Source organism: Mustela lutreola, chromosome X, assembly GCF_030435805.1.
Source record: "Mustela lutreola isolate mMusLut2 chromosome X, mMusLut2.pri, whole genome shotgun sequence".
NCBI lineage: Eukaryota > Metazoa > Chordata > Mammalia > Carnivora > Mustelidae > Mustela > Mustela lutreola.
In genome coordinates, this window is record NC_081308.1 from 14180131 (window position 1) to 14191481 (window position 11351).

Here is an 11351-nt window from a genome sequence, read left to right on the forward strand (position 1 = left end):
GGGGGAAAAAAAAAGGCATGCCCAAAGGCTATATCATATTTTAATTCCATTTAAATAACAATATTCAAGGGACAAAATTCTAGAAAGGGAGATCAGGTCACTCTTTGCTGGGATATGAAGAAAAGGTGGCCAGAGGAAGGTTGTTGAGGTCATAAAGAGCAATGGGCAGTGACAATGAAAGCATTCTGGGTCACAACTATGATGATAAATAAAATTCATGGAATAAAATTGCACTGAACTGAAAACACACACACACACACACACACACACACACACACACATACAAATGTGGACTGAATCAATGCCACTACCTAGTTGTGCTATTTTACTATGGTTTTCCAAGAGGTGATCATTGGGGAAAATGGGTAAAACATAAATGGGATCCCAGATATAATTTCTGACAGCTACATGCGAATCTACAATTACCTCAAAATAAAAAGCTTCATTAAAAAAAGAGCTGGCACTGACTTGACATTAAAGATGTTGGGGAAGCTAGAGGCATGACTTGTAATATGTATCACTTCAAACTCACCAAAATTAGGAAGGATGAAAACAGATGAGACAGTATCTTGGCCACTGCCATCTCCCTGGGAACTTGGGTAATATACTGACTCCATACTGTTTCCAAGGCTGGCTTCTGCTTCTCCTGGCATTTCTACAAATAAAAGGTTTTCAGGCGCTGTAATACCAGAACTCGCATCCACAAATTCTACATTGGATGAAACTATCCTTCCAGAAAGAAGGGGAAATAAAGACATCGCACACAAAGGAAAACAAAAAGATTTTTGTCCCTGGCAGGCTTACTCCTACAGAAAGCTTAAAGGAAAATCTTCTGTCAGGAAGGATATGAGGAAAGAGGTCTGAAGAAGGAACAACGTAAAGAGAAGAAATAAGGATGTGGAGAAACCGGATCACTCATAAAATACTAAACATGCAAATAATGTATAACCAGGAATTGCACTGCTGAGTATTCGTGTCCGAGATACGAAAACTTGTATTTACTCAAAAACCTGTACGTGAACATCCATGGCAGTCTTACTCCTAATAATCAAACACTGGGTTTGGGGCAGGGGGACAGGAGGAACCAGAAATCCGCTTTGACAGATGAACAATTAAACTATAGAACACCTATACACAGAACAGGACCGAACAATAAAAAGGAAGGAGCTAGTGATACACGCAACAACTTGGTTTAGTCTTCGGGGACCTCCCTGGAGTGGGAAAAAAAAAAAAAAGCCAATTTCAAAAGGTGACATACTGTATGCATCGACTATGTAACAATTTTGAAGCAACAAAGTTCTAGAGAGAGAGAACAGATACAGGGGGCCAGGAGTCAGGGAGAGGAGAACAGAGACGCGACTCAAGTAAATGTCCTGGTGATGGCAACGTTCTATACCTTGACTGTGGCCGTGGACGTGCAAACGTCACGTGATAAAACTGCAAGGAACCAAATGCACCGACACACAGTGAAACAAGTCAGTCCAGGGTGAGTAAGATCTGCACATTACAGCACATCAGTATCCAACTCAGGATGTTTCACTGTAGTTTTTTACAAGATGCCACCTTTGGGGGAAATTGGCTAGGGGGCATCACTCGATTATTTCTTAAAACTACATGTGAATCTACATTTATCCCATAAAACTTTTAACACAAAAAATAGCTGTAGCCAACCACGCTTCAATTTAAAAACCAGCTATTGCTAGTTCCCATTAAGAATGTCTTTAGGGACGCCTGGGTGGCTCAGTCGTTAAGCGTCTGCCTTCAGCTCAGGTCATGATTCCAGGGTCCTGGGATCCAGCTGTGCGTGGGGCTCCCAGGTCAGCAGGGAGCCTGCTTTTCCCTCTCGCTCTCCCCCAGCTTGTGTTCCGTCTCTCGCTGTGTCTCTCTCTTCCAAATAAATAAATAAAAATTTTAAAAAATAAATTTTAAAAAGAATGCTTTTTAATGCGGATGAGAGGATGCTATTTATAATATAGGCCAGGTCAAACTCACCAAAATTGGAGGGGATGCAGAAAGCCAACGGAGCCGGGTCAGGGCCCGCGTGGAAAGGCCCCTGTCCAGTTGAGCAGCTGGCCACCTCGGGGGAGAGTGCCACGAGGGGTTCTGCCGGGGGCAGGAGTGCTGCAGGCAGAGCCGGACGCTGGGCAGAAGAGAGATCCCCGGTGACCTCTTCATCTCCTTCACTGAAAACATAGGACAGGACAGGAAGCCCAGGAGCTGGGCTGCCTGGTGTGACACTGGGCTGCAATGAAAACGTGGAGACAATTTTGGGAAGGGGAGGACTCTCCCTGACGACCAGCTCTGGCAGCACAGCTGGCTGAAGAGAGATCTCCGCAGGGTTGCGCAGGACATGGTCCTCCTTCCTTCCCGCTGGTCCAGGTGGGTGGTCGTCTCCCTGTCCAGGGTAAGAGAACACAAAGGGTTATGCTCTCGTCTTTGGTTCCTGGACTTGAACTTGTTCATGAGGTAGACAATTAAACCTTTTTTGTGTAAATCTAGATGACCACAAACCCATTATAAATCATCTAAAAAAGTTGATACAAGCATGAACGGCTCCTTTCTTTGCAACATCATTTTCCATGGTTAATGACAAAGCCTGAATTTTTATTACATGATTTTTATTCCTCTCCAAACCTACATTTTGACTGCATATTCTACATTATGGTTACAAACATAAAAATCTTCAGTGTCATGATTTCTCAAACCTGAACTTCAGCATTCATCCAAAAGATGTTGAGTGTCCCATCTGTTGCTAAAGTAAGTATACATCAGCCCTGCTAATCTCAGAGTCATAGTTCTCTCTCACTTCTAAGATACTGGTCTCCTTAGGAACTACAGGTTTATCAAAGTAGCATCAATGTATCTATAATACTTACACAGTTTGGCAACAGTGGTTTCTCCCAAGGCTGTTGCATTTTTGAAATGATTCCACAAAGGTTGTTTACCTGCCTATTGGTGCTTTCAATAAGTTCATGCAAGTCCTATTACAATAAAACAAGTATTTTAGCAGTTCCTATTTCAAAAGAAAAGTAACATATGAGAAAATACCATTAAGCCACATTTTAATTGATACAAACAAAAAAAGCTCTCAAGTCCTCAAAAATGTCTTGTTAATGCCACAGGATGCCTGGTTTTGGTGACACAGAGCGGAGCTGAGGGAGATAAGCAGCCCAACCTCCTACTCAACAACTCCAGGCCATGCAGGCATTTTAAGAAGCTTTAATACTGGAAAGTAAATGTACCACCATTCTTATAAGCCACCATATTTATGATGGAGTCGTTTTATATCAAGGAAGGGGCTATTTTAGGAAAGAAAGCTTCAAATCTGCTAAAAAGGCCAAAGAGCCTCTTTCCATATAACCATGGTGAGAACTCAGAGGCAGTGGGCATTCTGTGCTGGAAAGAACAGTGAGCCAAATAGAACAGACGTGACTTTTGGCTTCAAAGTATTTCAAAGGTAATCAACAATTAACCTTATAAAACCTTCCAGTATATGTTCCCTATTGGCCAACCAGGTATGTGGCTAAAGAAACCTGAGAATTTTTCAAATACACAGAAATTTTATTCAGGCCAAAAATACACTTAAGCAGGAGGCCAGGACCATTTCCTTATTCATTCACTCAAACATTTATTGAGGGCCTACTTACTACCTCTTGGAACTGCTTTGCCAGGTGCTGGGACTGTGGACAGAAAGGAAAACAGGAAAACGACGAGAGCCTGCCCTAAGGAACAGCCAGGTGAGTCGGGGAGAGAGGATTTCAATAAAGTGATGGGCAGCCTAAAGCAGTGGTTTTCAAAGTGTGGTCTTGGACCAGTAGCATCCATGTCTCCTACTGGCTTGTCGGAAATGCCCCATCACCCACACCACACCTGCTAAATCGGGAACTCTGAGAGCAGGGGCAGCGATCTGCTTTCACGAGCCCTCCAGGTGGTTCTGATGCATGATCAAGTGACCCAATGACCGACAGCACTGAGGTGAACCGTGCAGGCTTTAGGGGAACACGCCTGGGTGCAAGGACTAGCGTTCTGCAGCTTATCAGCTGTGTGACTTTGGGCGAGTCACTTAACTTCTCTGTGCCTTAATTTCCTCATGTGTAGAATCCAGATGAGAATCTTAGAGTTCTCTCAAGGACAAAGTGAGGCGCTGTGGTGTGTTAGTACTCCCATCCTAACAACAATACTACATGACAACGCGCCCAGTAGTGCTCAACCATCCATCAATAGTCATATTATTGCTGTGACTCTGATGGCTACGACACAGGTAAGAATGGGAGGCCACGTGTGCACAGAACAGGAAGACCTAACCCAGGCTACCGGTCGTGGCAGTGTTGTCAGAGGAGATGTCCCCATTGAGGACTAAAAGACGAGACGGTGTTCACCAGGAAAGATGCACGGAAGGGCAGAGAGGGCAGAAGGAACAGTAGATTCAAAATACCCAGAGAGAACACAGAAGTCAGATGTGTAGACAGTGAACATAAATGACGTTCAAAGAGCCGGCTGTCCTAAGGGAAGGAGAGAGAAGGCGTGACAGAAAGAGGGACCGGAGGCCTCACGCGGAGGTGAAGCTGTGGGAGGGATGCGGAGAGTGATGGAGACGGAAGCCGAAGGGCCAGCAGGGGGCCACTGACCAAGGGAAGCGTCCTGGCACAGGGAAAGAGGCTCAGAGGCAGAAAACAGGACCGCCTTCGCCATATAGAGGGAGATGCCTGAAGGACAGATCCCAGCCTAGTGGATGGCTGTGGGGAGAGGAATTGCGACTCAGAGGGATTTGAGCCTCACGCTCCACCCCACCTTGGCCTCCCTGAAATAAGCAGCGAGGGCCGGGCCCTCCGGAGCTTGCGGGGACGGAGAGGGAGCTGACCAGAGTGCTGGCGAAGGGCCACGGGACAGTGGAGGGATCCCGGCAGGCGCCCCCTCTGCTTCCCAGCCTGCACAGGGCTGGAATCTTCCTGAAGAGGACACTGGGCAAGGACAGAAGAAGAAAAGACGGAAGTGTACAGCGACCGGTCTCGACCGGTAAGGGAAGGGGTTGAAGAAAGGAGAGAGCTCGCACGCCGGGAGAAACGGGGAGGATCCCCGATGGTCCGTTTCGGGGCTGGGATGGGACACTGGGCACTTCTCCTCCTCCACGTTCTAGCTCACCACATCTGGCACCATCGCTCAGAAAGAAGGCCCTGGCAGAGCAGTGGCAGCCCGGGGGTCGTGGGTGCTTACATGAGGCAGGCCGGGAATGGCCCCCTGGAAATCCGAACCCCCCCCTCACCGCCCACCCTCCATACCTCCTTCCCCAAAGACCTGCTATGTTCCTTTGAAGCAGTCCACTTCTGCTCTCAGTAACAGTGATACTCACCTAAACACACTTTATTAGACTGGGTAGCTCATCTTAATCCAACAAACTTTGTATGTTAACAACTACTTTTTAAAAAATAAACTTCCATTACCTCTAGAGGATGCAGCTCACAAAATCCTTGATAATTACCCCCATCAATCTCTACCAGCATGCTAACTTTCACAAAATCCCCTCAAAACTACGTAAGATATACTCTTTAAAAAACAATGGGATGGGGGCACCTGGGTGGCTCAGTGGAGTAAGCCGCTGCCTTCGGCTCAGGTCATGATCTCAGGGTCCTGGGATAGAGCCCCGCATCGGGCTCTCTAATCAGCAGGGAGCCTGCTTCCCCCTCTGTCTCTGCCTGCCTCTCTGCCTACTTATGATCTCTCTCTCTGTCAAATAAAATAAAAATAAAATCTTTAAAAAAAAAAAAAAAAACAATGGGATGCTGCCATTTTCTTTCAATTGAGAAATCTTGATAAGCATTTAGACACAGACTAAATTTCACTGAACTAAGCTAATTTCCTTAAGAGAGAATATTGGAGAAATTAAATACTAAACAATTTAGATGAAAGAGATTTAACGACATTTAATCAGCTATGGGTTTTTCAGTTTTGTTTAAGCTAAAAAAGCCGTATTTTTATTTCAAATTTTTCACCTAGAGATACTCTTCTAACTAGAAAATTTTCTTGAAACGCGTCACAATAGAGTGATAATCATACAGAATTTGACATGACAAACTTTCTACTAATAGCACAATGACATTAAATGAGGTTAAAAAAAAGAACTTCACTCAAAATTTTGAAAAAATACATTTAACAGATAGAAATTTGATACCTTGCAATGGTGGTATAGTTCTGTAAGTCGGTTTTGATGACTTTCATCATGGAAACCTTCAAATGCATTGCTTGCCTATTAATATTATAAAAATAAGAAGTTAAAGCTTAATATCAGTAGGACCCAAACTAAGCACTAGAAAAATCAGTACTTTATATATTTGTCTTAATTATTTTCTTTTTCATCTGCATTCCAAAAGCATTTCAAACATCTTATAAAACAGAGATAAAGTAAAACCAAAATCCATATTCACATGAGAATGAAACAGATAAGAGATGATTAAAAAGGGGATGAGGGGCGCCTGGGTGGCTCAGTGGGTTAAAGCCTCTGCCTTCAGCTCGGGTCTTGATCCTGGGATCCGGGGTTTCGAGCCCACATCAGGCTCTCTGCTCAGCGGGGATCCTGCTTCCCTTCCTCTCTCTCTCTCTGCCTCTCTGCCTACTTGTGATCTCTGTCTGTCAAATAAATAAATAAAAATATTTTTTTTAAAAAGGGGGGGATGAGGAAAGAAGTTATCATATAAGAACTTGGGTTTAAGAAAAGCTGCTTAAATCCAAGTTCTTATATGATAGCATGAATACATAGTTTATAATATATATAAAGACAGATATAGAAATAAAGATGTATGTGTATGCTTGGAATAGTATACGTATGTTTCCTAGCTCTGTCCGCTGGGAAGGCTTAAGGTCAATGACACAAGACAACCAGTGAAAATATCTGGTGTCCAGATTATGGTTTCTAAATACCATTCTCCAATAAAGGAACCAGGGCTCCTTGGAGAGAGGTGAATTCCAGGGCTAGGTCCCTAAAAGTATGACTGAGCCTAGAACATCTTATGATGTCAGAAAATCAGGAAGTGCTCAGAAAAAAGTTGGGCCATGTGAAAAGGCCACAGGATCCAAATGGAAGGAGCTTCCAATAACCAAAGTTGGAAAATTTGATCAATAAAATAATGATAACATGGGATTATAAAAACTCATATAATATACAGTGAACGCTCATGCATCCATATAAATATAAAATACATAATTGAATAAATAAATGGAATAGAAAGGATAGCTCTTCCTGACAAATGAATTCCTTTTAATACATACATGGGAATGAGACAAATAGAGAGTTACCATTTGGCAAACACCATACTAGTGATTATTGCAGGTAAAATCCACAAGCTAACTCAACTCAGTGTGGGTAAAATGGTGAGGAGAAAAAGGATATCAGCAGAGTCCCCCAAAGTACTTCCCGCCTAAGGTATTTCCCCACAAGGGGAAAAGCAGTAACTTTACAGTGGAAAAATCCAGAAGATACCACGTTAACCAAGAGATCGATGATAACATCACCAGTAAAAAGATACACAGACACCATGTGTCCCTGATAACGATTCAATAAGGAGACAACATTTGCGTGGTGTTCTTGCCAAAAATGGATAATCTCGATCTATTCAAGAGAAAAATATCAGACATACCAAAACTGAGGGACATTTTACAATTGTACAATGTACATTTGTAAATGTACACTCATCACAAATGTCAAGATCATGAAAGACAAGGAAAGAATGAGGGATCGTCAGAGACGAGAAGAAACTGAAGAGAGAAAACTAAACTCAATGTGGGATCCTAGATTAGATCCTGGAACAGAAAAAGGACAAGGGGAAGAATGGTGAAACTCAAACAAGGACTGCAGTTTAGCTAATAGTACTGTAGCGACGTGAATATCGTGGTTGTGAAAACGGTACTGTGCTTACATAATTGCCATAATTTTAAGTTAACATTAAGGTAAGTTAACATTAAGGGAAGTTGTATGAAGTGTATACACGAGAACCCTCTGTAATATATTTGCCCCTGTTCTGTAAATCTAAAATTATTTCAAAAATGAGAAAGCTACTCAGAGTACAAGACTGCTGTGAATTCCCTGTTAGTCAAGGAAAAGAAGGAAATCAAATGGTTAAGTGTTCATTTGTCTTGTTATGGAAGCATCTAGTAATGAGAGAGAAATATTTCCTTTAGCTCTCAAGTTCAGAGTAACTCCACAGTATGTGAAGGTTGAAAAAGAACTTAAATCATTTTCCTTATGATAGTAAGTGTGAATACATTTGGCAATTAGCAATTAATATTATGTAAATATTCAGTCTGATATGCATTCATTGATGACACTTCCAACTTCTTCCCAATCGGGTATTTGTGTTCTCGTCCAGGGACGATTTATTAATAAACCAAAAGAAAAAGAAAGAACTGAAGAAACATTCAGGACTTCAGTTCTGCTGTCAACAAGCACCAAAGGCGAAGGTCCTTTGCCCACTGCAAATACTACAGCAACACACAAAGATATACAGCTGACCCTTAAACAACATGGGGGTAAACTGTGCGAGTCCACTTATATATGGATTTTTTTTCAAAGAATATAGTGCAATACTATACACGTATTTTCTCTTCCTTGTGATTTTCTTACTAGCATTCTGTACTCTAGCCAGCTTTTTGGTTCGAATACAGTATATGATACATATAACATGCAAAATACGTGTTAATTGACTATCGGTAAGACTTCTGGTCTACAGTAGGCTATTAGTAGTTGGGTTTTGGGGAGTCCAAGTTACACGTGGATTTTCGACTGTGCAGGGGTCAGCATCCCTAACGCCCACATTGCTCAAGGGTCAAGTGTACTTGTTGACTATTTTCTCATTCACCCAACTACACTTAAGACACCATTTTTACCAAGCTTAACCCCTTGCGTACTTCAGGGTAAAAAGACTAGTCTTCTAGTAATCTGGCACCAGAACTGCTTTAAAAGCAAGTATTTCCAACTGGAAACAAAGAACCAAAGGTTTTATGGCTTTTGATTCTCAAATAATCCAACAGTGACACTCTGTGGACAATCTAAGAAGCACTAAGGCCCCACCTTTTCTCAATCAATTAATCTCTAAGATGCCTTAAATTGTTTTTTGGAATAAAAGAGGGTATAAGTAAGTAGACAGACAGCAAATAACCATTATATTTAATTATAACAACTCTAAGGATGAATTATGAACTATAATAATAATTTTAATATAAACATACCAAGTAAATATTAATGTTTTTATATTAAAATGTTATCAATCAGCCCTGCATTGCCAACTTATTAGACAACAAAAATTATATGGAATTACAAAAGAGACTAGTCATTATAGAAACAATATTGCCATCTTACCGTTGTGTAATGCTTTATACTTTTCACAAAGTGCTTTCGCGTAACTATGTCTCTCAGTAGGCATTTAACATTATTCCCAAAGATGAACATAGTGGGGCTGTTAGAAGTTAAGAGAATTGCCTGTACTACTTAGGTATTTACGAATGTCCTCATCCTTATATAAGTAAGTAAATATATTTTCTGGTAAGCTAGATTATACATAGTCTAATAATCTATTTCATTCTACTTCAGAGATCAAGAAGCACGGCAGAGTAGGATGGAATTGTCAAACAGTACAACTACATCAAGAAACTGGCAGTTTCTTCTAAACTTTATCTATCCTGTGACCCAGTGTTTGTACTCCTGAGTCTTTACTCAAATTAAATGTAAACATACATTCACAAAAACACTTCCATAATCATCTTCAGAGCCACTTTACTCATAATACCCCAAACTGGAAACAACCCAAGTATCCATCAAAAGGAGAAGGGAGGGGTGCCTGGGTGGATCAGAAGGTTAAAGCCTCTGCCTTAGGCTTAGGTCATGATCCCATGGTCTTAGATCAAGCTCAGCAGGGAGCCTGCTTCCTCCTCTCTCTCTGCCTGCCTCTCTGCCTACTTGTGATCTCTGTCTGTCAAATAAATAAATAAAATCTTAAAAAAAAAAAAAAAAAAGGAGAAGGGATAAACAAATTATGACATTCATGCAACAGAATATTACTCAGCAATGAATGGGAATGAAATGTCAGTAAAACCAGATGAATCTCTGAAACATTATTCTAAGAAAAAGAGACTGTGCCACAGGAGTACATACTGTATGATTCTGTTTATATAAAGTTCTAGAACAGGCAAAAATAATCTATAATGGGGAAAATATTAGAATGTTGTTTCTCCAAGGTTTGGGAGTAGAGAGACATTCTGGGAAGAGAGAGGCATGAGGGAACTTTCTGGGATGGTAGAAGTGTTCTCTGTCTTGATGGCAGAGAGAGGTATACACATTTGTCAAAACTACTGAACCGTTCACTGCATGAAATTAAACTCAATTTAAAAAAAAGAAGTAAAGCAGAATGAAAAAACAAAAAAAGATATTCAATTTAATATACAAACCATATTACCCACCCTTAAAAAAGATGAGCATCCTCTTTTGAGCTGTGGGGAGAGAAGCTCCATTTCCACTGAGTTCGAGCTGTATCTTTTTAAATTTGCTAGATGGTTCATTTGTGGAACTGCTTGGTCACGTAGGGCTGGTAAACCACCTACTCCTGAAAAGCAACACATTAAAAAAGTTATTTCACAGACTTACTACCGTCATCAACTTAATAGAGATATGTTCTCCAAATGCCACTCAAACTGAACCGGAGTCCTGGCTGAATTTTAGAGAGTGACAAAACAATAACTCTCCCAGTAGTGATGTAGAATATACCCTTAAAAATTGAAGGGCTAGGTTGCCACTCCTAGGAATAAGAATCAAGATCACACACAAATTCTAAATTATGAAATGAACGCTTCACAACCGAAAGGCTACAGAGTAAATGCTGGAAACAAATAACAAGAGAACCTAACTGCTTTTTGAAAGGAGCCCCCCAAAACCTTTTTACTTAGGGAAGCAGCAGGCCTCCAAATGTGAGTCATGAGTCTATTCTGGCGTGGGCCACTCCCTCCACAGTGTGGACTGGACAGACCACAAAGACATGGCCTCCTCATCTGCCGGGTGAGAACTGGTCCACATTAGCTCTAAGTCACTAGAACTCTAAGATTATAATTGTTTCCCTAGTTACACTTCATATTAAACCTAAACAAATGTACGTGAAATATAAGCCCCAGAATATTCTAGAATGCTGTAGGCTCGGTGATGGTTCTGAGCTCCATAATGAGGAAAAGATACAGAATGCAGTGTTCCCATATTCTGTCTTGTAGTAGGAGAGCCTTGGGGGCTGGCATCACTGTCCTGGGAGGGGGACCTGCGTGACAGACCTAGATGTCATTAGCCATCTTGAGCCAGGGAAGCAATCAGAAGCAGAGTG

General features: G+C 41.6%; 1 protein-coding gene across 1 annotated transcript in view; it reads right to left on the reverse strand.

The window, feature by feature from the left end:
* The window catches only part of BEND2 (BEN domain containing 2), a 49119-nt gene extending 38089 nt beyond the window's left edge, over positions 1-11030 (reverse strand). The window contains exons 1-6 of the mRNA XM_059158382.1: positions 10926-11030; positions 10447-10589; positions 6170-6244; positions 2877-2981; positions 1993-2395; positions 533-655 (exon numbers count right to left, since the gene is read on the reverse strand). Coding sequence (XP_059014365.1) covers positions 533-655; positions 1993-2395; positions 2877-2981; positions 6170-6244; positions 10447-10589; positions 10926-10959 — 883 coding nt within the window. The 5' untranslated portion in view covers positions 10960-11030. The remainder of the gene's footprint in view (positions 1-532; positions 656-1992; positions 2396-2876; positions 2982-6169; positions 6245-10446; positions 10590-10925) is intronic.
* Positions 11031-11351: the final 321 nt, after the last annotated feature.